The sequence below is a fragment of the Adiantum capillus-veneris genome, chromosome 4 (assembly GCF_014529385.1).
Source record: "Adiantum capillus-veneris isolate H3 chromosome 4, ASM1452938v2, whole genome shotgun sequence".
Lineage (NCBI taxonomy): Eukaryota > Viridiplantae > Streptophyta > Polypodiopsida > Polypodiales > Pteridaceae > Adiantum > Adiantum capillus-veneris.
In genome coordinates this window covers 71,190,458-71,217,555 of record NC_140934.1, presented here as the reverse complement: position 1 = coordinate 71,217,555, position 27,098 = coordinate 71,190,458, and the positions used below count along the sequence as shown (strand labels likewise).

At 44.7% G+C, this 27,098-nt stretch overlaps 1 protein-coding gene and 1 pseudogene across 1 annotated transcript in view; one reads left to right on the top strand and one right to left on the bottom strand.

Annotated features, from left to right (window-relative positions):
- LOC147459391 (uncharacterized) overlaps nt 1-15,807 on the bottom strand; it is a 43,877-nt gene extending 28,070 nt beyond the window's left edge. The window contains exon 1 of the mRNA XM_086510660.1: nt 15,653-15,807. Within this exon, the coding sequence (XP_086366786.1) occupies nt 15,653-15,734 (82 nt within the window). The 5' untranslated portion in view covers nt 15,735-15,807. The remainder of the gene's footprint in view (nt 1-15,652) is intronic.
- Nucleotides 15,808-17,734: 1,927 nt separating this feature from the next.
- On the top strand, nt 17,735-25,496 carry LOC147459390 (uncharacterized; annotated as a pseudogene).
- The last annotated feature ends 1,602 nt before the right edge of the window (nt 25,497-27,098 follow it).

Below are 27,098 nucleotides of genomic sequence, written 5' to 3'. Positions count from 1 at the left end.
TTTTAACTTGACTGCCCACCCCAAACTTGGCTGGCCTACCCCAAAATTTACCCAATTTTTTAAAAACCCATGTAAACTCACTCACTTGATCATATAAACCCCCAAATAAAATAACTTGACCACAAAAAAAAACCCACCAGATCAAAATGAACTTCAACATCCGTTTACAACCGGTATCACCCTCCCTTCCACTCTCCCGCGCTGGCCTTGTGTGCACTTTGCGCGCGCAAGACTTTTTGCCATCATAGCCGAAGACGACTTCCATATTCAGGCAAAATTGCTTCGGGAACAAAACCCGAGATTTACCCGACCCAAGAGCCGGAACCCATTCTAAACACAACGCTCCTGGAGTACACATCTCAGAACTTGTTCCCAAAATTTGCACCTGTTCGTTATTCCCTTTGAGACGTAACCATGCCGAATTCTCAAGACGGATGTGGTCAATCTGACGATGCCCTTACTCTCTTCAAAGAGCAGATGGTCACACTTTCTGTCACCAAGAGGTTTATTTTTCCTGTTGCCTTCAATAAATAAGTACTAGATATTTTTATTTTTACTTGTTTCCCCGGGACCCTTGAAAAGGTGCAAGTGGACATTGCATGGCCAGTGTGAAACGGCTGCGGCCGAATAGGTTTCTCACATCGAGAGTCTGGGTCGGTCAGTCGGGGACTGGTCGGGCCAGTTAGCACTGAATTCTGATGAGTATGGAAGCCTGTGGCCGCCAAATGAAATCTGGGCCACTCGGAAAGTCACTTACAACTTTATAAGTGAGTGGGAATTAGGGAATTAACTCAAAGGGGCAAACTGGACACTTGGTGTAGAGTCATTTGCAGGACACCTCAGCTGGAGGGGGCGCCCATTTGAGGCTGGGGCTGATTTTTGCTCAAGGCAAGTGACCTACAGTGTGTGATTGAATAGTGGGTGCAGGTCTACAACTTTAATGGAAAGCTTGCCTTCTCCTCTGTCTCATGTAGCGCGATGACTTGCTCTCATGCATCTCTCTCTCCCCTTTGGCACATATGGTAATGCCCCACTAGTTGGGCTTCTCAGATGAACATGTACAGTTATGGGGGTTTATGCGCGTTTGCCAAGGCAAGAGCCTTCTGAACAGGAACCGGATTAGCTAATTGCTAATCCCCCACAAGTACGCACAGTTCCATCGCGAAAGATTGCGAGCTCGGAGAGTTTTCTCGCGTGAAAACTCGTCCAATTCACAGGGGAACTGTCCCATTGCATGCGGGAGCCCTTGGGACACGCGTAGGCGTATTCGCTCCGCTAAAAACGATCCGAAACAGCGAATTACAGCCTGCTGTGTTTTTCTGCAGGTTTAGGGTTTCGCACCTAAACTGCAAGGGAGCACCGTGGGAGCCTCGTGGGAGCCTTGGGATGCGTGTACAGGCCTTTGGGCACCCGGCAGTGAAAAACAGGGAATTACAGCCCGCTAAATTTCTGTGACAGCTCACCAAAAAGCTTCCAGATAGCGAGGGGATCCGTCCTAGACAGGTGCTTTTGACCTACAAGGGTTTTTGCGCCGTTATGCTGCCAAAATCAGGTCGCAAACCTGCGTTTTCAGCCCTCGCCAGGTTTGGACAGCTTTGTGAAAGCTTGTGCGAAGTGGTCGATTCGTCTACCTTAATTTGAATAAAGAAATACCGAAAGGGGCGCCAGTCTTTGGGGCCTACAAGGTGTCGGTCTCGTGTGCGCAGTGACATTCTAGTCGCTGGACGCAACTGTGTTCTCTTCCCTTCTCAGTGCTCTGTGTAAAGTTAACAGGCAATTGAAATAGTACCGCCCTCTACGTTGTACAGGCCGGTTATACTTTCCACAGTCTCGCATCACTACACATTCGTTTGGATCAGATGCGATTCCCGAAATCGTCCTACAACTTCTCGGACTACACATGCTGATTTAACACCTTCGTCTGAAGCTTCCGTGGACGAACCAAACGAACCAAATCCAACTGAAGAGGTAGACAATCACGAACTTCAATTACTTTACAAAATTTTTAATGCTGCACAGAAGAAGAAGCTTGATGTTAAACTGCTAGAACCGTATAATGGTCGCCACGACAAGCGCGTGCTGGACCAATGGCTATTCAAAATGGAGGTCTACTTATCAAACACAGACTTAGTCGAGTATGGATTTTCGTCATCTGCGCTGACATGCTTGCGTGGCAGGCCCATTTTATTGTTACCATATATATGTGGTAGTGATGCTCAAAGACACGACATTTCTTTGGTGGCCTCGACGGGTTGCTGATGGTAAACACAAACCTTGGGTTAAATTCCGGCGTGCTATTCGCAAGGTGTTCGAACCTGCCAGTGCGGATTTTCATGCCCGGTCTTCTCTTCGCCGCCTGAGCCAGACAGGTTCCTTGGCCGCATACATCACAGAGTTCCAAAGACTAACTCTGGAGATAGAGACCCTTAGTCCCTCCGATAAACTTCACAGCTTTATCGACGGACTCGAACCCAACTTGAAGGACGATGTGCACAAATACAACCCTACCACCTTGGATGCTGCAATTGCCTATGTGGAGCATCTTGGCGGTAATCAGCGCCCTGCCTGCACGGAATTTTCTTCTTGGTGATAGATCTTCAAATAGCGCTCGCTTTTCACAGTGCGATTGCAGAGAAAGCTATAGCCAAAGTCAACAACATCATTCTCAGTTCAGACAGCAAGCAACACAGCCTTATTCAACTTCAAGGCTCTATTCTCAAGATCGACATTTCAAAGCAGATCTTCTGCAAATGCTCCACTTGATCGTGGTAAAGGACGTGATTTTTCTCAAGATCAGCGTTCCAATTCTCAGCAAGGCTCTTCGTCAAATGCTTCTTCGACTTCAAAGAAAGATAGTTTTATGTATAATTTGCGATGGCGACCATAACGCGGAAACATGATCGAATGCTGAACAACCAGATTCTGCTAAGGATAAAGGAAAATCAGTGGTCAATACAATTCGTGTCTCAAAGGATACGACTATTCTTATGAAGCATGCTCGATGCAATTCTTCAGTTTTGGAGCCTCTTTCAAAGCAAGTTTTGAGTCTTCTTGGAACTCTAAACGATCGTTCCATTAATTTTTTGGTGGACAGCGGAAGTTCTAATAATTTCGTCAGCACTCAAATAGTTCAATAGCTTGGCTTACCAACTCAGAAGACATCTCACTTATATGATGTGGAATTAGCAGATGGATCAAATTTGACTTGTGATCAGATAGTTCGACAATTGCAGTTTGAGATTCAAACTTATGCAGATCAATTGGATTTCGAAGTCATGCCTTTATCTTATTACGACATGATTCTTGGTCAACATTGCTTTCGAGGACACACTATCAATTTGTCCAAAGATGGACGTGAACTGATTTTACATGGGCTTTATCATGCGGAACGAGTGATTCAAGCCTCATGTGTACAAGTCAAGCATGATATAGTGGATTATGAAACGAATATGATCTCCAATACAAATGCAGAAATTATTATTGATGCATAATTTTTTCCAAGTGATACTTCGTTACCAAACAAGGATAAGGACATAGTTGCAGATTTCGAGTCTGAAGATGACTACGCTTTCTTTGATTCTTTGTTGGATGATGATATGCCAATTGCAAGTCATGAAGTGACAGTTTCTGAAGACAATTCTGAAGAATTTTGGGATTCGTTATTGGAAGATAATTACAATCTCAATCCAAAATCCTCTCCAGTGATTCACAAAGTTGAAGTTATCCCATTTGAAGAGTGCCTTGAGAAGATTTCCTCTTCCCCAAGTATTTCACAATTATTGAAAGATCTTAAACCATTTATCTTACATTGCATAAAGGATTTTGAAGATCAATCCCTTGTTGCAGACAACCTGACTATGCCAGGTTTTCCTAAAAAGTCTTTGAACGATGCAATAACATGGGAATTAGCAGTCAAAGCAAAAAGGTTTCGCAAGAAGTAAAGGTTCAACAAAGGTTTTGAATAACTCAAAGGTTGAAGATTTTCCGAGATTCAATGCTTTTCTAGAGTTCTATCAACATCAGAAGTCATTTCTTTAACCGAGGCTCTCATTTTAAATGGGAGGGAATGTCACGATTGTGACTATGTTGCAGTATTACGTCCACTCCTAGTTGCAGATACGCAAAGTGCCATGCCAAGGAGAACCCCTACGCTTGGATGGTCACGACCTTTCGCTCAAGAGACATGCCTCTTCGCCAAAAGCCACACTCCTTCGACAACTGGTCACACCCCTTCGCTCTACGGTTGTAGCTCTTCGTCCAATGGTTGCAGCTCTTCGCTGAAAGTATGTGTCTTTACGTCTAAAGTCGCGCCTCTTCACCATGAGACGTGTCTTTTCATTTGTGTCTCTTTGTCTCCTATATAAGGAGCATATTGTACTCAGTTTCAAGCAATCATTCAATCAATCAAACACACAATCAGTCGCTTGAGTCTGAGTTTGATCTTAAGTATGAAGTTTTAAGTCTTAATTATAGAATTAGCACCACTAATCCTCACATCGAGGATAGGCTCAAAGATTGGGACTGTCCTAGAGACACCTCGCACGGTAGCCTCTGTAGCTGCCAAGGTGGCCGGCATCCCCACAGTACGTGTTCTAGTTCGAAACACCCACACTCTCCCAAAGTGTGGGTGTTCCTTCAGAGCGTGGAGTATTTGGGCCTCCGGAATCACTGTTTCATTTGCAGGCAAATGGGCCATTTGGCAACGGTCTGTCCTTGCATGAGACCTCGACCCACAGCACAGGCGCAGCCTCCCAAGACTAAGCATGCCCAACAGCCAGACACAGGACGAACACGATGGTACCTCGACTGAGACCAGTGATCAGACAGCTGACGGTTGGCAGCAAGTGCCTGGCCGCCGCCGATAGGGGAGGGCTTGCCCCACTGCTCCCCTGGTGGCCGACCTTCTGCAGCTCAGCAGCACTAGGTTCCGACTAGGAACCCTTTTGACCCCTTCAGCAGGGCCTGCCTGAGGAGGCCCCGTCTACTTCAGCTCCTCCACCTCCACCTCCCCTCCCTCAAACACTGCCGCTCCGCCTCCCCAACCTCCTCCCCCTCCCCCACCTCCACCTCTGCTTCTCGTCCCCCCTTTCTTCCCGGTGGGGCCCACGTCCTCATCTCTCAACCCCTCCTCCACTCCTCCTCAGATGCAGGGGATTGAACACGCGTCTGCCGCGAGGCGATCTCTTGGTAGTGCTTTCGCCACAAGCCGTGTGGCTCGAGAGGGACTTCCCCACCTGAGGCCGCCTTTTTTGGTGCAGACTTCTCCTTTTGCAACAGTCCCTAGAGGTTTGACTAGCTTTGACATTCGCAAACGCTGGGACTTCTCCAACTGCAACTTCGCACGGTTCTTGGGTGACTCTTTTCCTGACTTGGAGGAGGCTTGCTGTCGAGTCCACGTCCTGTTCTACCAACTAGAGGCACTGAGGCTTTGGACACGGGAGTGGGTTTCTTTTTTTTTTTTTTCCGGAGTCGGGTAGTGCAGGCCCGGCCACTTCCCTCGTACACCAAAAAAGTATACAACAAGAACGACCAGGACTATGCACCCAGAAACCGAAGGCAGACGCTTTTGTCACTAGTTTCCTCTGGACTACAAGAGGCCAAAATTATCTACACTCTTAGGGCCATGACTATTCCCTTGAGAGACCCATTTCGCCAACTTGATTTGGGCGTGACAGCGACCAAGTACCTCTGTTCAGAGGCCCAGGTACTACGGGACTTGCTTCGGTCTTCCCTTTGGAGTTGCCTCCTCCAGGTAACTTATCGCTCACCTCACTATATTGACTTTGAAACCTAACGGTTTTCCCCTAGGAAATGCCATACCCGCTTGGAAGGGCGTCGGCTCACAAGTGGCGTCTGCTGAAGTTGGTGGTGTCTCCCTTTTGCACCTCCCAACCTCTTTTAGGTGAAGTTGACCCCCCCGGGGGGGAATGGCACTTGGGCGCTCTTGCAGCTCATTTGGCTTCGCTTGGGGAGAATAGGAGAATTACATCATTTCCCTCGGAAGGGATCAGATTCAAAATAATAGCATAGGAAGGGGAGCATTATCTCCCCATCCGCCTATGCAAAGCACCCAAGTATCAGGGTACAACTTCACCGAGGAACTTCGCCACAGGCACGTGCCCTGCGGTTCCGTCCCTCGAGTGCGGATCAAGCGTACCCAGAAGGGCATCCGCTTCCCGCAAGCCTCCCCACCAAGGAGGATAACGGTCCTTTCTTCAGGGTCCAACGAAGGGTCGATTGCATTGAAGGTGGAGTTGAATTGGTCTAGCCATCTCCCCCTAGATTCATCACCGCCGAACAGTTCATTAGCAAATGAAGCGAACGACCCTCTAACTGGGAGCACAGCGTGCAAATGCTGTGTCCGCGCATGTAACTATCAGCCAGTTTGAGCCCACCTACTCTCGCGAGGGCCAGCATTCTCTCCTCCTTTCTATTAGTGCTCCTATTGAGCTACAGCAAGTATCCACGTGTTTGTCCAAAGCCGGCCTCCTTATAGGGCTCCAACGCCAGGCATAAATGCCTCCCGTCCCACTTGTCCCATGCATGGTAGCGAACTAAGCTAAAGTCAACCGTTGGGATGTACTTATTCATCCAATTCCAGATTCTTGTCGTCCAAGTCCACTTCTTGAACGGTTGGTTCTTAGGCTTCTTGTTTACCAAGGAGCCTATCCAGGTACATGAAACCGAGCGGTACTTGTTAAAAGCCCTTACTCGTTGTCCCCCACAAAAGGCAGGTACGGGTGGTATGTTAAACTCGTGATGGAGAGTTGTCGTCCCTACAAAGGTTGACCTTGCTCCCTTTCCGAGTAACATTCGCATCCCGGTGGCGACGAGGCGCTACAAAGAGTGAAGAACGCGCTAATCGTGGGCCCCCATAATTTCCGCGCCATAACAAATCACTGGATATACGCACGCCTTAAAAACAGTCGGTCGAGACCATATAAGGATGGCTCGGTTTGCCAGTAGGTGCTGACATGCGAATAGGCTTTTCCTCCCCTTGTCCACTCGCTCCTTGACGATGCGTTCAATGGAAAAGGTCGAGTCTACGTCGATGCCAAGGTACTTGTACATTTCACCTACTGCAACCATCTCACCACCCAGAAGAAAGATCCTTTCCATTGTGCGGCAAGGATTCCACAGAGTGGACCCAGCACACTAATCTTGCCTGGCTCCAGATTTAGGCTACTGAGTTCTCACACCACATAGGGGACTTAGGAGTGACAGATTTGGTGCAGACACTTTGGCCTCTTGCCAAGTTCAGCGTGACGCCTCCGGACTTAGCGGGTTGCAGGCACATTGTGGTGCATTTGTTTGTTGACACTCAGAGTCCTCCTTGTTATGTATTTGTACATGAGGATTCTTGGACAGAGGATGTAGCCCTTCGGTGAGATTGACATGCTTATGCTATAGGAGCATCATCTTTGTGAGAGCCGCATTAGACGGTGTGGTCAGATTTTGCATGGTCGCTATGAGACGTTTTGGTCAGCTGCACTTGGACCTGGAGGCATCCAGGGAGGGGTATGTATGACTATTGCGGATTCTTTGCAGCAGGCCATTGTGGGTAGAGGGATTATTGTGCCAGGCAAGGCTCACTGGATCATTATGCAGGTTCAGGGTTGCCTCGTGGGCTTCCTGAACATCTATGTGCCCAATGTGGCGAGTGCACGTACAGAGTTTTGGTCTCATATTGTTCAGTCTCTGCCGCAGGCAAAGCAATGGTGCATTGGGGGTGACTTCAACATGTTGGAGGATCCCTTTGACAGGATTGGAGGTAGCCATACTACTGTGCATGGAGTTGAGTTGGCAGCTTGGGCGAGGTTTTGTATGACTGCAGGTTTCAGATGTGTGGCAGCATTCTAGCTTTGTGAGGCCCCCAGACAGCCTAGCTTTCTTTCATTAAGACCGCAGGAATGAATCTATCTCGGATAGCTCGCTTCTACACTAGTGACCACTTCTGTGACTTGGGTGGGACAGTTTGCATTCTGGCTGGGACTTCCTTTTCGGACCATGCACTAGTGATCCTCACAGTGACAGATAGACAGAGGAGGGGGAGCACGATGCTACGCATCTCTAAGAGGGTCTTGTTGGACTCTGTCCTCAGAGAGCAAGTGGTGGCTCTTTGGACAGAGAGCTTAGACATGCAGGACTCTCCTGCTGACAGAGTGGCCTCTGGACTTGCTCAGCAGCCCTCAGCTTAGTCGGCTCTTTCTTCAGGAGTCTCCGGCCTGCATGGCTGCGGCAAGAGAGGAGCAGCGTCTCCGACGGGGTGTTGCCTCCTTGCATAGGATGCATGAGCAGCATCCAAACAATCCTTGGTTGGAGGAGCAGTTGCAGCACGCTCGCCGGGAGCTTGCCAGCACAAAGGAGAGGCGCCATTGGTTTGCTTTCCATTAACAGGCATCTCAGTGGACCCAGGTGGGTGACAGAGCGACAGGGGCTTTCTTTGAGGCAGTGGGACCCCGGCATACACATGCCAAGGTCAGCCAGTTGAGGAGGCCTGACGGGTCAGTTGCTTTAGAACCTGAGGACATGCGAGCAGTTGCTACTGACTTTTATCGTGACCTACTATCAACAGAGCCTCAATCAGAGCGTCGGGATGCATGCAGAGAGCAAGTTTGGACACAAATGCCTTGTTTTGTGACTGAGGAGATGCGCCAGAGGCTTGAGCTGCCTCTTCAACTAAAGGAGCTTCACGTGGCCCTCAAAGCACTTCCCCGTGATAGCTGTCCAAGAAAAGATGGTTTGACTCCCACTTTTTTCTTAGAGTATTGGGACTTGCTTGGCTCAGATCTCTGCAGCGCTTTTCAGTACATCCTGCACACAGGAGAGATGCCTGACAGCATGAGTGAGGGTCCGATTTACCTCATTCCCAAGGAGGGTGGCTCCTTGGATGAGATTCGACAGAGGAGGCCCATCACCATCCTCAACTCAGCCTACAAAATTCTTGCCAAGGCTCTGAGTTTAAGGATTCGGCCACTTCTAGAGAGCATTATACATGGGACACGGACTGGTTTTGTCAAGGAGCGTAGTATCCTTGACAACATCTTTACGTTCTGGGAGGCTTCTACCCTCGCTCACCTCCATGGTGAGGATCTGGTGATACTTGATAGAGTTGACTCGGACTTTTTGGAGGGCACTCTACGCAGGATGGGCTTCTGAGATGCTTGGATCAGAGGTGTGGCAGCTCTTTACAGACGGGCATATAGTCATGTACTTTTGGTAAGTGGTAGAGGAGATCGCTTCATGCTCACACGTTCGGTCAGACAGGGCTGCCCTCTTGCCCCCTTTCTCTTTCTGTTCTATGTTGAGGCGATGAGCAGATTTTTGGTTTCACAGCAGGTTGGTCTACGTGGCTTAGCGCTCCCTGTTCAAGCGACGAGTTACTGGATGTTGAGTTTGCATACGACCTCAGCTTTGTACTTGGGAGGGCCAAGAGGCCAACCTTCACAGGTGTGACCAGGCTCTTGAGACCTTTTGCTGTGCATCAGGCGCACGGGTCAACTGGAGAAAAACAGTGCTTTCTCGATTGGTAGTGCTCCTACGTCTGATTGGCTGCCAAGTGAAATGAAGTTCAAGTACCGCACGACCCACACAGCAGAGTGGGCCGGCGAAGAGTCCCTTCCAAGATTCCGGATGCTATTGGCGATCTCCCTCGACGCCATACAGTTCGGTATCAGTACCTCACTTTGAAAAGGAGGGGATGTCACGTGACACATCCCAACCCTATGTGTCCGTGGACAAGCTACACCACAACAGGGTTCAGTCAGTCCAGTCAAGTCTACATTAAAAGTGATCTGGCACTTTTGTGAGTTTATTCGTAGACTGTGCATGCCCAATCACTTAGCATAGATGCATATCCTTTGGTTGCACACAGCATGATCATCAGTATTCCCATCAGAATCCATCAGATTCCATCAGGGGAATTTTCCAGTGCATTTAGCCTATTTTCCCTATTTTTGACATTTTTCACTTATTAATTTAAGTGACTTCCCAACAAAAGTAGGTAGGGCAATTTTGCTAAGTTAATATATAAGCAACCCCAAGTTAGCACTCAATGGCAGAAGAGGCAGCAGGAGCACATGCTCAACAGGCACCTTCTCAGCAGAACCCCGCAAGAACCCCTTGGCGTTTTGGATCCCCATCCTCGCCGCACTTTCACTTGGCGTTTTCCTATCCCTGCATCATCGCCATATTCAGCACCCTAGCGTTTTCCTCCCATGATCACCAGCCCCCAGATCGACATCAGATTCACTAACGCTAGCAGAAGGCAGTAGCGTTTTTTATATTCAGCCATCTGTAGCAGAGAAAGCATCAGCGTTTTTGCTTTGCAGGCCATCTGTAGCAGAGGAGCATCAGCGTTTTTGTTTTGCAGCCCATCTGTAGCAGATCAGCCCAGCATTGATATTTTCAGCCTGTTTTGCATCAGAAGATTCAGCGTTTTCAGCATACACAGGAGGTAGCAGATACATCCCCATTGGTTGCAGAAGTTCCCCCAATTTCAGCCCATGAAAACGCAGCCAAAACAGTCATTTTCAGCCACCGAAACAGTCCCAAAAATCAGCAAATAGAAGACCACAGATTTCAGCCATCAAGTCGTCGTCATCACCGTCGTCGTCGTCGGCATAGTCCCAAGTTGCATCAATCCATTGCATACGCATTGTACCACTTTGTGCAATCAAAAGTAGACCACTCTCGCCGACGACAGTGGGGCCTTCGGAGGAGGGTTTTACAACGTCTCTGGTGTCGTATCTCTCTTCTCTCTCTTTCTCTCAGTCTCATTCACTTGCATGTCCATTCACTTTGTTCGTGATCATAGCACTTCCATTAAGAACGGAAGGCTCTACCTTCCATAAGAACTAAAAGGAACCTTGAGCACAGTTCGGAGCACTCATCTTGAGCAAAGCGCAACAATCATTCCGCTGCACCTAACAGAGGACTTCTTCTATTACTTGTTCTTCTTAGGGTTTAGGCCCCTCGGCCGGCATCTGTAAGTTGGCTCCATTCTTTAGGCTTTGACACGTCAGCAATTTGTTACATCTTCCCCAGCATATCTGCAAAACAACTCAAGTTAGCTCAAAAATTTCCGAGGGTCATTCCGAGGGACAATCAGTTTGCTCTTTTTATTAAGGAGTTAGCTTCTCCTTTCTGCTCTTTTGATCAAGGAGTTAGCTTCTCCTTTCGTTCATATCAAAACTCTTGATATTCCGGCATAGTAAAATTAGCCAGCACACCCAGACCATACTGATCTTCCACGGGTGTCTTGATGCATTAAAATTACACACCCAGGCAATCTCATCCAATTAGAAATATTCAGTAGTTGGCACATCACAATGCAACACAAATGCTCACATATGCATGTTACAAGACATAGAAACATAAAGCCGCCGATGAACACTCCCCCCGCAAATAACCATCCAGGTCCGGGCCATGAGCTGTTCAACGACTCCCTCATCACTCCTCCCACAAATAACCTAAAAAGGTCCGCGCCATGAGATATAGAGGCCTTTTACAACCAAACGCCCCCCAAACCGCAACCTGCGTCATTTGGAGGTGTTGAGAGTAACCACTGCTCAGACTTCTTAATACTCCCCCCGCATAACCATCCAGGTCTGGGCCATGAGTAACAACAATACTCCCCCCGTAAATAACCACAAGGGTCCGGGCCACGAGTAAACACAGCACTCTTCAATCATTCAATACTCCCCACGCAAATAACCACAAGGGTCCGGGCCATGAGTATGAACAAGCATTCTCAAACATCATTTCTCACTACTCCACCCGGGTGTAAAATCACCAATCATTGAAACCAGTATTAAAACCAGAGTCAAACATTTCAAATCGACACCAAAACAGGTTCAAAACAGATAGCATCCATTTCAAACAAATTCCAAACAGGATCACCAAACTAAAAAGCAATCTCAACATCAGTCGAGCTCGAAAAGTCGACTGACTTTCCATCCTGAAACCCACACCAAAAATAAGGGTTAGGTTCTTTCCATAAGGGCGTAACCGAGCACAGCATGGTCCATCGACTCTTGGACAAACAATGTTTCTTTGACGGCGATGGTAGTCCCAAGATAGCAATCGCACTAGACCTCCAAGGTCATCTGCTCGTGAAGAGACATCTACTAAGAGATGTCGAGAAATTTCAAGTTATAATCTGCTAGGGTTACCATGGCAAGCATTTTAGGATACCCCACTCTGCCAGAAGTTGCACTCCAAAGGAAGAGTTCAAAAACCATATAACTTCGGGCTATTTTTTTCTTGAAAGCTTGCCAAGTCCTTGAAAGTGTGCGGCTTGGTAGCTGTAGACATCAACATCTGCATGGCACTGCTTCTGAGAAAAACGGTGACTTGAAACAAATTTGGACCCTTCTCTTGTAAGTGATCTTAATTGGCTTATGCCCTGTAAGACATGAGCGGTGAAGACGGAAGCGCGCCCGATGCGCGATGAAGTAAGGGTGGCAGTCGCTAATAAGTCCGGGTTGGAGGGCAAAGATACCTCAAATAAAATTCCAATAGCTATAAAATTCCTCTGCTCTTTTGTAGGACCGGTCTGCTTTCAGAAAAGCATGCTCTGATACCACTGTCACAAGACGGGCACCACGTGCCAATAGAAAAGAACAGACTGAACAAACTTTTAGCACTTCAATAACAACTGAACTGAAAGAGAGAGACAACACGAGACACGGAGCGGCGGAATTCCACCCCAGAGAGTATTGGCCCCAAACCTTGGCGCCCCTTTCGGTATTTCTTTATATTGCATCAACACAGTACAAGCCGGTACTCCAGACTCTGCACCTTCCCAAGAAGCATGCCAGAGAATGAGCTCGAACCTCATATTTAAAAGCCCTTGGCCTAAAAAGCAATTACAGTGAAAAGCCTTCAAAACTCAAAAGCTTCTGGTCCAAAAAGCAAAGCCAAAAGCTGCCAACGTAAATCACAAAAATCCATACAGCCTGCCACGTCATCAGCCAACGCAAAACGCGAAATTCCGTACAGCCTCCCACGTCATCATGCCAGCGCAATTTTCGAAAATCTGTCAAGTCATCAGTTTTTGCGTGTTTGTGGGTCCTGCTTTATTTTAATCCTTTATGTCACTTGAGGCCCCATCGGACGGGGTCCCCATAAGTTAGGAAGACTTCTTCTATTACTTGTTCTTCTTAGGGTTTAGGCCCCTCGGCCGGCATCTATAAGTTGGCTCCATTCTTTAGGCTTTGACATGTCAGCAATTTGTTACAAGTTCACTAGAGGACAAAGGCAAAGGCAAGCTTGACAAGATGGCAGTACCAGTACTCAATTAGCTACCTCGGTACCCATGAGGTCCAAAAACCAATGTTATAGATGGGACATGACGCTTTGTTTGGCTCGGGAGGTTGAAGCCAAAGAAAAAGGCGAGAACTTACAGGAAGACAAAGATAAAGGCAAGCTAGACAGAGATAACGGTGGTAAAGATTTGACAAAGGAGATCGGCATGGCACACATGGTGGTAACCACAGTGGCCAGGAACCAGATTTCTAGTCAAAGGGCAGATGCCGCCGCTAGCTTCAGCCAGAAAGAGGCTTGTGAGTGGCAGCGAGGGGCAAGATGTGCTCCGTAAAATTAATTTGGACCCTTGGTTGGAGTTCAAGTTATCGGTGTTTGAACACGTGGGTCAGAGTTCAAAGCACATGCATCTGGCAGGGAACCAATTAAACGTATCTAAAACACTATGGATGAGTGCACCAATCCATTCTTCTTGGTCGGATTATGGATAGGATGTGTTTCAAAGTTCATTATCTTGGAATATTTGGACGTGATGTGTTCACAATTCACGAATGGGGATCCTTGGACGTAGTTCAATTTTCTATAAGGAAACTGATGCTCAAGATGGCATTCTTCTAAGGTAAAGAGTTGAGGGTAGCAAAACTGAGGAGTACCCAGTTGGAGGCCCCTTCTAGGGTGTCCATGGTAGCTTCTTCATCGACTTGGTCTCACTATTTATGTCCACTATGAGGTATTTAATTTGGCTTTTAGGTATTTATTTTACTTATTTGTCAGAGTTGGGGGTAGGACAATTTGCTAAGGTGACTATATAAGTACACCTACACCCATTGTAAAGTATCAATACATTGCCAAGGTTGGTTGGTTCAGCAGTATCTCTCTCTCTCTCTCTCTCTCTCTCTCTCTCTCTCTCTCTCTCTCTCTCTCTCTCTCTCTCTCTCTCTCTCTCTCTCTCTCTCTCTCTCTCTCTCTCGTGTATTCTCCCCATTGCTCTACGCTTCCGCATCGTCGACTTTGACACAACTCTCTCCAAGACTCTGCATCCATATGCTCTATGGAAGAGTGCCCTCTCGGCCCGTATAAACTTACAAGGGATGCCCAAAAGCGAGCCCCAAAAGCATATGATCCAAAAAGCACTTATTCCCAAAAGCGCTGACCTCAAAAGCCTTGCGTAAAAACTGCCAACTCAGTAACGCAAATTGCAGAAACCCATACGATGGTGCCACGTGGCAGCTCTATCAGCGCGATTTACAAAAATCAGCCAAGAATCACGCCTTTGATGTTTTTAGGGTTTTAGGCCCCTCGGCCAGTGTTCCATATGTTGGTTAGATTTAGGTTTTAGAAAAAAAAAACTATAACTCTTCTACTTAGGCCCCTCGGCCACACTTTCTAGGTTGTTTTGGGTTCGATTTCTTGGCCAAGCGTACCCATCTCTATGGTGTGCCGAGCTACGCACTGTTGTGGCCATCTAGGTCTCCTCAGATTCAATGTGGACTCCACCACTAAATCATGGCACCCACAATGTGCTCTAAGCACCCTATCCACGCCTGCCATTTGTGCTCCACTATCTTGCTTCTGTAGATGACATAACAAAGACCCATTTCTTTTACTTAAGTGTTGGAGCACCACTTGTTTGCAGCCCTTAAAAGCTCAACTTTCAGCTGCATTACATAGAATCAAGGGAGCTCAATGGACTATTTCATGGAGATAGTAAACAATTTTGTTCCATGAAAGTTGGAATGTTAAAGTAACTCTTCTTGCAGGTGGTCTTTCAGAAATTGACACCGCTGTACAACCTTGTTTTTCTCCAATTTATGGAGCTCCTTTTTTTTGGGTGAACATGCCTTCTCTCTCTCTCTCTCTCTCTCTCTCTCTCTCTCTCTCTCTCTCTCTCTCTCTCTCTCTCTCTAGCCAGACACCTAGAATGCTCCTAAGAAGTTTATTTATTACTTTGTATTTAGTTTTTCACATTTATTTTCACACTTTTCATACTTAGTACTTTAGTACTAAGGTACCCAGACATTGTAACAGATTCACCACTTTTGTATCAGTTTGGTCTCATAGGTCATTCTGGCCTTTTGAAGACGTTAATATAACATTTCATTTCATTTCATTTCTCTCTCTCTCTCTCTCTCTCTCTCTCTCTCTCTCTCTCTCTCTCTCTCTCTCTCTCTCTCTCTCTCTCTCTCTCTCTGTGTGTGTGTGTAGTATCGCATCGTGAGTTCAAGACTCGTGCGAGAGATCTTTGAGGTGTCTTGGAATGTTCCGATGTCAATAAAAATCTCTCTCTCTCTCTCTCTCTCTCTCTCTCTCTCTCTCTGGAACGTTCCTAGCATTAAACTTCTCTTCTTCTTCTCTCTCGTGCAGAAAACACAGAGAGCTGACGTACCATGAAGAACGATGAACGGCAAAGACGAGGACAAAGGCAAAACCACCAGGGCGATGAGGCAGACAACTGGGAGCTTCCCCATCACGCTGGTTTCCTTCTCCAAAATTATTCATTAATGTTCCCATATGAAGTTTCAAGCGCAAGTTTAGGTTGAGGGTTCGAGGCTCACAAGTTGCATTCTCTTGGGTGTATTCTCCTTCCCTATGGGGGGGTGGTTCCCACGGTTGCCCCTCGAGGTGTAATGTGCAGCAATGTACAGTTGTAAATACATGATGTGTGTATAGTTTCTCCCTACTTCCTTCCCCGCGCTGATGGTAAAAAAAAATTAGAAGGGGCTAAGGCCTGCCATACTGCCAGCCTTAGTGTTTGGCTCAAAGTCGGGGCATCTATGTGTCCCCCCCTCATTGATTGGGAGGAGACGCCTTACCTCCCCCCCTTTTGGAAATTTACGTAGCAAATCCCTTTCTAATGTGCACGAGTCACGCGATGGTGGCCCCTGCACCTCGCTTTCTTTGCTCCGACGTGTGCGGATTCGGGGACGGCTCTGCATTTGCTTGCGTCTGCGCTGATGTCCACCTTCGACAGAGGCTCCAATGTCGGCCAGGTGTGCCATGATGTGCCCATGCTCCTCGATCGACTTCGGATCTGGCTTTCATTGCGGAATGGCTTCGTGTGAAGTTCCCATTTTCGGTTATGGTCTGTGGCGGGCTTAAATGGGTGGGTTTTGAGGTCGGGAATGTGAGGTGCCTTTGAGGCTTGTGTATCAGATACTGCTCTTCTTCTTGAGCATGTGTTTGGGTATGTTTATGTATAGACTATGCTGTTGTCTTATGGGATGTATATGACCTGCAAAAATGGCAGCCGTGTTTTGTTCTTCACACCGTTATGACGTCTCTTCTAATCTCTCTCTCGGCCATTCAATCTGTACCAAGGGGGGTGCTGTGAAATGAAGAAAAAGATACTGTTTGTAATCCGTTTTCCTCTATACAAAGAGAGCATGTACATATTTGGCTTCAATACATACAACAAATGATCCTTATGCAGCTTGCATCCACTAAGTAATGTAGACCATCCCGAGCTTGTGGCTTTATAAGGCATCACATGTACAAGATTCTTTGCCATAGGTTTTTTGTTATCCTTGTTTGGCCTCTCATACGATGAAAAAATTTATTTCGGTTCTGATGTTTCTCCTAATTTAGTCAGGGAGGCGAATACAGAGCACCTAGGCCCCCTGTCAAATGGATTGCATGTACACGAGAATGGCCATGTAGAGGATAATACGTTGTCTGCATTCGAATTTGAGGTGGTAAGGTCGACCATATTGTGTTGTTTGTGAGAGATCGTGTGCGCTTCTTCCATGCGTGTGTATGTGCATGCTGTAGGACATTGTTTGAGAGTAATCTAATGGTGGTGGGCATGATACTGAGAGTAGGCTTGCTTTTCAACAAAGATGTTTTTTTTGGACGCATGCAACTCTCTCTCTCTCTCTCTCTCTCTCTCTCTCTCTCTCTCTCTCTCTCTCTCTCTCTCTCTCTCTCTCTCTCTCTCTCTCTCTCTCTCTCTCTCTCTCTCTCTCTCTCTCTGTTGACTCCATTCGGGCTTGAAAGAATGCAAACTGTGCATTGTTGGTTTTCTTTATGGTCTCGTGCTTTACGATGGGTTAGTGTTGTAATATAGTCTATCACTACCCAAAAAAAAGGCATTCGCTTCCCCTGCTCTCTCCATTCCTTTTTCTCTCATGCGGCACTGTTCTATGTTGGATTAGTGGTGTAATAAAGTCTAGTATTTCTTCAAAATGCCATTGCTCGTTTTCCCTGCTCTCTCCACTTCTATCTGTTTGGTGTGAATGCCACCTTTCTTCGCTCTTTTTTGTGCCCCTCCAAAAGATAGTGGTTTATTTGCAAGGTGTGCCATCGGAGAGATGCAATCCCCCCCCCCCCCCCCCCCCCCCCCCTCTTCCCCCTTTCTGACCCCTCTTCCTTGTAGATTTAGTATAGATGATCATTGATAGAATTATAGTTGCGAAGTGTTCCTTTATATTTTTTTGTGTCATGTAGACAAAGCAAATAAGTGTGCCAAAATATGGCCAACAGCCATTGTGGCATACAAAGCATGGAGATTGACGGTATGGAGTACAGGTGTCATGGTGTTTTTTGCGCTTTGGTATTCTTACTTGAATATATTCGTTTCGTAGAGCCAAGAAAAAGTGTTAGCCTTGCACGTATCACACATCCAAAAAGTGGAACTTCCAAACATGAATGTGTACGAATTGATGTGAGTGAGTCATCTGCAAGCACTCCGACAACTTCTCGCAAGCGTAGTGTGTACAGTGAACCGAACTTCACTATCCAACCATCTCTCTCAAAAGGCAAAGGGCAAGCTTGCAGTACGTTGATTTCTACCTTATAAGAAAGCTTACACAAAACCAATTTATCTTTTGTGCTTTGAAATGTCCCGTTTTTCTCAATAGGTGCACAAGTTGGATGCTCGAAAAGCAAAGATGGCTATCGTTAAGATCAAGGGGCACGGTATATATAAAACCAAAAACATTGATTGTCTACCTTTGTCTTTTGATGTGAATGAGCTACCATGTTCTTATATACTGTTTTGTAGATGTTGTAATTGACACTGAAGACGATGAAGTGAAAGTTAACCCTTTTTCGAAACAAGAACCACCTGTTGAAGAACATAATGTGCCTTTTTTGCATATAATGGACCTCTCTGACATCAATTCTAGATTTGGAATCGAAGGTTATGTGCTAAACAATTATGGTACATACAAGATTTTCAACCCAAAAATCGTAAAAATTTTCAAGGCTGATCTTGTGGATTCGCACAACTCCAACACAGTCACTGTCGTCGTTGGTTCATCTCTCAAGACAATTTGCTTCCTTGTTAAGTGTTGGTAGTTTTGTGCGTATAGAGAGTTCTGCAATCAAAACAAAGAACAAGGCAGGCGGTGGAACATCACCTTTCTCTCTTTACTTGGATGCTGCCTCGATCGTCACTTGCATTGCTTCATTTCCAATCCGCTTGAGCTTTTACCCGGAAACAAAGATAAGATTTTTTTCAGATGAGGCTGCAAGTGTGGGGGTGAGTGGAGCAAAAAATTACTTGGGTACGCTTGCTTTTGTTATTATTAAGAGCGAGAATTTCGAAATCTATGCCAACTCTACTCGTGGAGAGCTACTAGCGGCTGACGGTTCTACTCCCAAGGATTGAGCAATTGTAAGTGTCTTATATTGAAATACTTTGCGCTTTTTTGGTCAAAAAAGATTTCACGACATTTAACCGGTGCTTGTTTTAGTTGACTTTTGTCAATGATCCTAAAGAAGAGTACAAGTCTATCAAAAGGGATATTGACAATGGAGAAGTGAAAACTTTTGTAGCAAGGAACATCGGGCCCTTTTTAGGTCGTGAGAACACGCTGTCCATCTTGGATCTCACAATCTTGGTGCCTGTCCACAGCAAGCATCTCCAATCTGATCTCTTACAGGCTTACAAGACACAAGTTGAGAGTCTTACAATCTGATCTCTTACAGGCTTACAAGACACAAGTTGAGAGTCTTGGTTATGGGAAACATGTACTGTTGGATAATTTAATTACTTAGAAATTGTGTTGTGTGGTTCTTGATCCTCACTTTTGACCTGTAGTTTCCCATAACCAAGACACAAGTTGAGAGTCTTAGTTATGGGAAACATGTACTGTTGGATAAATTAGTTACTTAGAAATTGTGTTGTGTGGTTCTTGATCCTCACTTTTGACCTACAAGTGTTCGGCGTCTTGCGTTTCTCTAACATAAATGGTGTTCTCTTGGAGACATTCTGTGCCATTTGCAAATTGAATAAGGTTCATAAAACCACAGAGGGTTTGTTCTGTATTACTTGCCAAAAGACGACTACAAGCTATGACATTCCTAAGCTTCAAGTGAAGATCAAGCCGAGCGAAGGGCCTGTCATTTCTGCGCAACTAGTTGGTCTGATTGTCGATGAGGTCTTGGCTTTGGGCAAGACTTTTCAAAGCTTGTACTCTAAAAGTCCAATAGTTGTTGCAAGAGAGATCTTGGTGTTACCATATACATGTGGTAGTGATGTGTGTGAACACACTAGGACTGCCGGGGCATTTTTTCCCTCTTTAGGAGGTTTTTTCCCCCGTGCATTGTATATACGCCCATCACTCTAGGGCTATCTATCTTTCCATTGCACACTAAGTAACACACTCTCTATTGTGTGCCTTGAGCTTCCTTCGTCTTCTCCAAGCTGTGTGTGTTTCTCTACAACCCTAATTCCAACAATTGGTATCAGAGTAGGTCACGTCCTCCCGGGCTTAATCGCCAGCTGCTCCAGCACACGCCTGCTCACCTTCTTCGATTTCAGTGAGCTTTGGCGAGCGTTCGCAGGTCGACAAATATTTTGGGCAAGCTCGTCGAGCTCGGTCTGCTCAGAATTTTGATTTGGGCTCATTTCGGCCTCCGTTTCCACTACAGGCAGTACTGCACAGGCTATTTCGTCATTTTGTGCAAAATTTATGTCAGTGCCATTTTTTGCATTACAGGTGCCTTATAGTCTTCTACGGTTTGTGCTATATAGCACAGGTTGTTCCCACTCCGTTTCTCCTATTTTCGGGCAGTTTTCACATCAAGTGCAGCATTTACCATGGCTAACAACAACAACACAGATGTGTTCAAGATGTTTGCTGCTGAGGACAGGTTGGATGGGGATAACTACCCTATGTGGGCTTATATGATGCAACATGTTCTTGTGTCAAAGGGTGTCTGGAACATTGTGCAGGGCATTGATGTACGTCCTGGTTCTGAGGATGTAGGCGATGTTGAGGATGTTGCAGGTCTTGCTGCAAGGATTGCAGCTGTAAGAGTTGTTTTGCCTACGGCAGAATAAGCTCGTTGGGATGTTAAGGATGCGCAGGCTCATGCATTGATTGCGTTGTCTGTGAAGCGCACCATTGTTCCTCACATCCGTTCAGCAAAATCAGCAAAACAGGCTTGGGATATTTTAGCAGGTCTTTATGCAAGCCGCAATGAGGCTAAAATTGCTTTGTTGCGTAAAGAGCTGGAGTCGAAGATTATGCATGAGGAAGATGACATGGACACTTTCCTTGCTAGTGTCAAGGATATCAATGAGCAACTTATTTCTGCAGGTGAAGTCATTTCAGACAGTTCCCTTGTGCAGACTGTTCTTGATGCCTTACCAGATTCTTACCAGACTTTTGCTAGTACTTGGAGACTTATGACCCAAGGAAATCCTGAAGTTGTCAAGTTTGATGCATTATGCACATTGTTGTTGCAAGAGTCACTTTCCAGAAGAAACAGGACTAGGCAGCGTGCAGTTGAACAGGCTTTTATTGCTTCTCAAAGAAAGGGTGGTAACAGTAATGCAGCCACTTCTTATGGTTCTGTTGCGAGTGGCAAAAATTATGTTCCTAATGCTTCTGCTGGCAGTACTTCGTCTGGCAATTCTGGTGATAAGGGCAAAAAGAAGATGCGTTGCCATTATTGTAAAGCCAATGATCACTTGATCAAGTCGTGTCCTAAGTTGAAGGCCAAAGAGGCTAAGAAGAAAGAGGGTGGTTCCACTGCAAATGCTGGTTCCACTACAAATTCAGCCATTGTTGAGTCTTCTGTGAAAGGAGATTGTGTTGCTGATGTTGATGCAGAATGGGCTTTTAGCGCAGAGTGCACTTACAATCATGTTGTCCATGATGCATGCTTGTCAGTTGCTGCAGATTCACATGTGTGGTATTTTGACAGTGGTGCTACAAAGCACATTACCTCACATCGTGAATTGTTTACCTCTCTCGAGTCAGTTCCTCATGGGAATTCAGTCACTTGTGCCAACAACGCCTCTTATCCAGTTCAAGGAGTTGGAAAGATTGTGCTCACTGTTGCTAATGGCAGTTCCTTCACACTTGTTGATGCACTTTATGTACCTGGGATCAAGAAGAATCTCTTGTCTGTATCCACACTAGCTAGACTTGGACTTGTAGTCAAATTTGTGGATGACAGATGTACAGTTCATGATCTTGGTTTTGGTGATGAAATTGTTGCATTTGGGCTTTTGTGCCGTGGGTTGTATAAGCTCACTTTGTATGACAAGTGTGGACAAAATTTTTCAAATGATGTTGTAGATTCAAGGGCTATTTCAGATGCAAAACTTTGGCATGCACGTTTTGGTCATCTGAATTTTGCCAATTTGTTGCGTTTGCAGAAATCTGATATGGTTGCTTCTTTGCCGCCTCTTGAAGCACCTGTCAAACATGTTTGTGAAGGCTGTATTTTGGGTAAGATGCAGCGTTCTAAATTTCCAAAGGATGGTTCAGTTCGGGCCACATGCAGGTTGCAGCTTGTGCATAGTGATGTTTGTGGGCCCATGCAAACTCCGTCCTTGGGCAATTACCTGTACTTCATGACTTTCATTGATGATTACTCCAGGCATGCATGGGTATTTCCGCTTAAAGCGAAGTCTGAAGTTTTTATGTGCTTCAAACAATTTCTGGCTATGGCTGAAAATGTCTCGAAATGTACTATGGGCACCCTCCGTTCCGATCGAGGGGGGGAGTATATGTCTCATGAATTTAATGCATTTCTGGCTAGTCGTGGGATAAAACACCAATGTACAGTGCCTTATACACCTCAGCAAAATGGTGTTGCTGAGAGGAAAAACAGGTCACTGACGGAAATGGCATGATGTATGGTCAAAAGTCAAGCTTTGCCGCATTTTTTTTTGGCTTGAGGCCATTATGTGTGCCACTTATGTACTTAACAGGTGTCCTACAAAAGCTTTGCAATCTATTACTCCATATGAAGCATGGCATGATAGAAAACCTTCTATTGAGCACATGCGTGTTTTTGGTTGTTTGGCATATGCTTTGGTGCCACAAGTGCAGTGCAGAAAATTGGATGATAAGGCTGTCAAATGTATTTTTGTTGGTTATAGTGCTGAAAGCAAAGGTTACAGGTTGTATCATCCGCAAACAAAACGTATTCTGGTTTCTCGGGATGTAATGTTTGTGGAAGATTCTGTTCAGCCCTTGCTGTCATGTACTAGAGACAGTAATGTAAGCTCACAGGACATTTATGACACTTTGTTGCCTCTTTTCAGTGGTGGAAATACGAATGTAAGTTCCAATGAGGCAAATGTACAGCCTATGGGGGTTTTTGAAAATGTTCTAGATCAGCCTATTACTGATGTAGATGTACATGATGTACTTGATGAGGAAAGGACTGAAAATGAGCAGGCTAGAGGTATGCCAAAATGGCTGGTGCACACTTTGCGTGACAGTAAATTGGATGCACCTTTGTCTAGTCGTACTCGTTCAGGCTCTCGCCATGCATCTTATGCATCAGATTGTTATGCTTTGGCTGTGTCTAGCTTACATGATGTTGAGGAGCCTCTGACTTTTGATGAAGCACAAAATTCAGAAAATTGGATGACTGCCATGCAATCAGAATATGATGCACTTATAGAAAATGACACATGGACTTTATGTGATTTGCCTCCTGGCAAAAAGGCCATTGGTACGAAGTGGGTTTACAAGTTGAAACGCAAGCCGGATGGTGAGATCGATCGCCATAAGGCTTGACTTGTTGCAAAGGGTTATGCACAACAAAAAGGCATAGATTATGAAGAGAATTTTGCTCCCACTTGTCGTATGACTACTGTGCGTTTTCTATGTGCATTGGCAGCTCATTTTGGTTGGGATGTGCATCAATCAGACATTGTTACTGCTTTCTTGAATGGTGACATATTTGAGGAAGTTTATGTAACGCAGCCTCACGGTTTTGTCATAAAAGGACAAGAGGACAAAGTGTGCAAATGTAACAAGGCTTTGTATGGGTTGAAGCAATCTCCTCGTGCTCGGTATGAGAAAGCTGACACTCATTTGGTCAAACAAGGCTTTCGTAACAGTCCAACAAAAAGCACATTGTATGTAAAGCGTGAGGGTGATGTACTTCTCATTGTGGTTCTTTATGTTGATGATTTGTTGATCACTAGACCAAATGAGAGACATATTGCTGAATTTAAGGCTAATTTGAATGCTACTTTCAAGATGAAAGATTTGGGGTTGTTGCATCATTATTTGGGTATACAGTTTAAGCAGTGTGATGGTGGTATTGCCTTGTGTCAGAAAAGTTACATAGAGACATTGCTATGTAAGTTTGGACTTGAGGATTGCAAACCTATTGCCACTCCCATGGAAACAGGTTTGAAGTTGAGTCTACATGATGCTGGTGATCCTGTTGATGTCACTCTTTACCAAACTGTTGCTGGCTGCCTCATTTATGAATGCAACACGAGGCCGGATATTCAGTTTGCAGTCTCACAGGTCAGCAGATCCATGCATAGCCCAGGGTCTAAGCATTGGCAAGCTGTCAAGAGGATTTTCCACAACGCTTGCACCAACGGATCTTTTGACAAACTTAGCTGCGTATACCCTCTTCCAAATGGGACTCTAAACCACATCGACAAACGTAATAAACACTCTCTTAGGAAACAACATTGGCACAAACGAAGTAAATTACGACAGAGTCTACGAATTGCTAAAAACCTCTCGCAATTCATTGGAATTGACTATTCAGATTATTGAGTTTTTTTGTGTAGCAAATCGCTTGTGCTTTGAGGTGACTTTACAGAGTGGACAATGAAAGAAGCAAAAGAAATTCATCGCCGGTGAATGCAGCAATGCTGGTATGAAATAGTGAATATTGATCATAGACATTGATGAAACTTTATACGTGTATTCTATGCGCAAACCTGCATCAGGATCGAAAAGATTTGAAGTTTGGACACCTTTGAAGGTTTTAGAATCTAACAGGTTGCTAATTTTGTATCTTAATGAAGCAACAAATGTGTCGCCGAAGAGTACTTGTGTCAAGAAATTAGCACAATTCGTACAAAAACAGTGATAATAACAAAAGTAAAATGTTTAAGAAAGTCACGCCAAAATATTCCTCCCCAAAAATAGAACCATGCTTGCGAAAGAGATTATGAGTCAGTGATACACCTACAGAAACATATTTAAATGAAATACAAGATACTCCTTCGACCTTATGCGAGCTTTGCAATGAATACTGTTCAGTCACCAAATAATGTTGACGAAAAAAAGAAAGCTAGCGACACTGTTATGCAAATTTGTGAAGCTTGCAAAAGAAAGAGAAGAAAACTAGTGATAACTTACAAATTTTTGCAAGAAATTGGATTTAATGACAAGAAAAAAATTGTACAAAAGCTAAACAAGCTAGAAGAAAGACTGATCGCACCTCGAATACTGTTCTCAAAAATATGAGAGTTGACATACGACGGGCAATACAGTTTACCTGGAAGCATTGTGAACGTACTAGTAAACGTTATTGAAACACAAAGAAGCTTGCCACGATTCATCAATGAGGAAAACTCGATTCCTATAGGTTTAAAGAGAAAACCAAAATATAACCATTGTTATTTGAGCGGACTAGTGCGCCGAATGCTCGCTTCTGAAGCACTGAAAGAGCTTCTACATTCCGATCTTTACACAAAAGAAAACGTAAGTTTGGATCAAGATTGGTTACGACATATTGCCCTCTTGCAGAAGGCGCATTACATACATCTTGCAACGCACAATGACAGTGACGAAGACAATGAAGATTATCACGATACTCGCATTCATCAGTTCACATCAGCACAACAAATCATTGACTACAACGATAAGATCATACAAGTTGCACCTTGTGAAGGAAATTATCCACTTGATTTGTTGAAAGACACATTCTGTGAAGAACTAGGTTTTCCAAGGATATTCTTTGGCGAACCACGCAAGTATCACGAGCTAGCAATTAAAAACTACTAAAAATTTACAAAATGGGAATTACTTAATAGCGATATACGATTTGCATTGGACATAGAAAACTTATTCTTCAAAGCAGTGAAAATAATGACCCAACAAATTATTTTGTCTTTATGGGTTCATCTGAGAAAGGTCAAGCTCGAAGAGACCGTTCTTCATGCACGAAATGTGTTGCACGATACGAACGTCGACATAATTATTCAATCAAAGATAGGCTACAGAGGTTAGGAAGCTTTGATAACTTCTCCAGATTACAAACAAAAAATAAAGAAAAAAATATATTTGCGATGACAAGACAACTAGGTCCTCCTACCTTCTTTGTCACTTTGTCGTCTGCAGGAGAGACGTTGGAAAGAACTAATCAGTTGTTTATAAGAATTCTCTCCTATAACCAAAGATGACAATGAGACAATTTTTTTTTTACATTAAACGCCTCGTGCGATTGGACCCAATTACATGTTCTAGATATTATTTACATAGATTTTGAAGCTTGAAAAAAATACTCAACAAAGACAGTAACATACTAGGAGGAAATGTGAAAGACTACTTTTCGTGACCGAGTTTGAAAGTTGTGGTAGTCAACATGATCACGGTCTAATATGGATTGAAAATGCGCCTTAGCTGACTGAAACAGAAGCAAACAGTGTAACGGCATTCATTGACAAATGCATTAGCACTGATAGGAATATTCTCCAGGAAGGTTTGAGAGACGTTCGATAACACGCGCATCAAAAAACTTGCTTGAAAAAAAGAAACAGATGTCATTTTGATTTTCTCCAATATCCGATGCCTTATACTTGTATACTTAGACCATTACAAGAAGAAGAGAAGTATAACAAACAACATAAACAAAAATCTTTAAAAAATCAAAGAGTTCCTCGAAGCAACCAAAGCTGAAGAATTACCAACTGATTTCAAGGATTGGCTCAAAAAATTAGATCTTTCTTTCGATGATTACATATTGGCAATTTGATAAAAATTGTAACGTCGACCGTGCTGATGGAACGAAGGACATAGGATATTTTTACAAACAATTTCAATCCAAAAATTTCAAAACTGTGGAACGCTAACACTGACATCCAATACATAGTAAACGCATACGGAGCTGCTACATATTGCTCATCATACATAACAAAACTGGATAACACATTAATATCATCTATTAAAGTTGAGATCAATATTTGTATCGCCAATAATGCCAACGCTGTGGAAAGATTACGGCGCATTTAAAACACGATCTTGAATATGCAACAATTGAGTGCACAACAAGCTGCTTATATTGTTTTGTCTTCGCCTTTACACAGTCCTACTAGAGAATTTAATTTCATCAACACAAATCCTCCAGACCAACGTTCGCTCATTTTGAAAAGAAAAGAAACACTCAAATGATTGGATCCAGACAGTAAAGATATATTCTTTGAGAACATCATCGACAAATATAGCAAGAGACCAACGTACTTGCATAATATCTACTTGGTAGAATTTTGCTCGTGCTACAAGCATTGTGGACGCAAAATTGTTTCATTGAGAGAAAATTGAATCATTCGTTATGTTCGATACGACAAGCATAAAGACCCTGACAACTTTTACCTCGAACAATGCCTA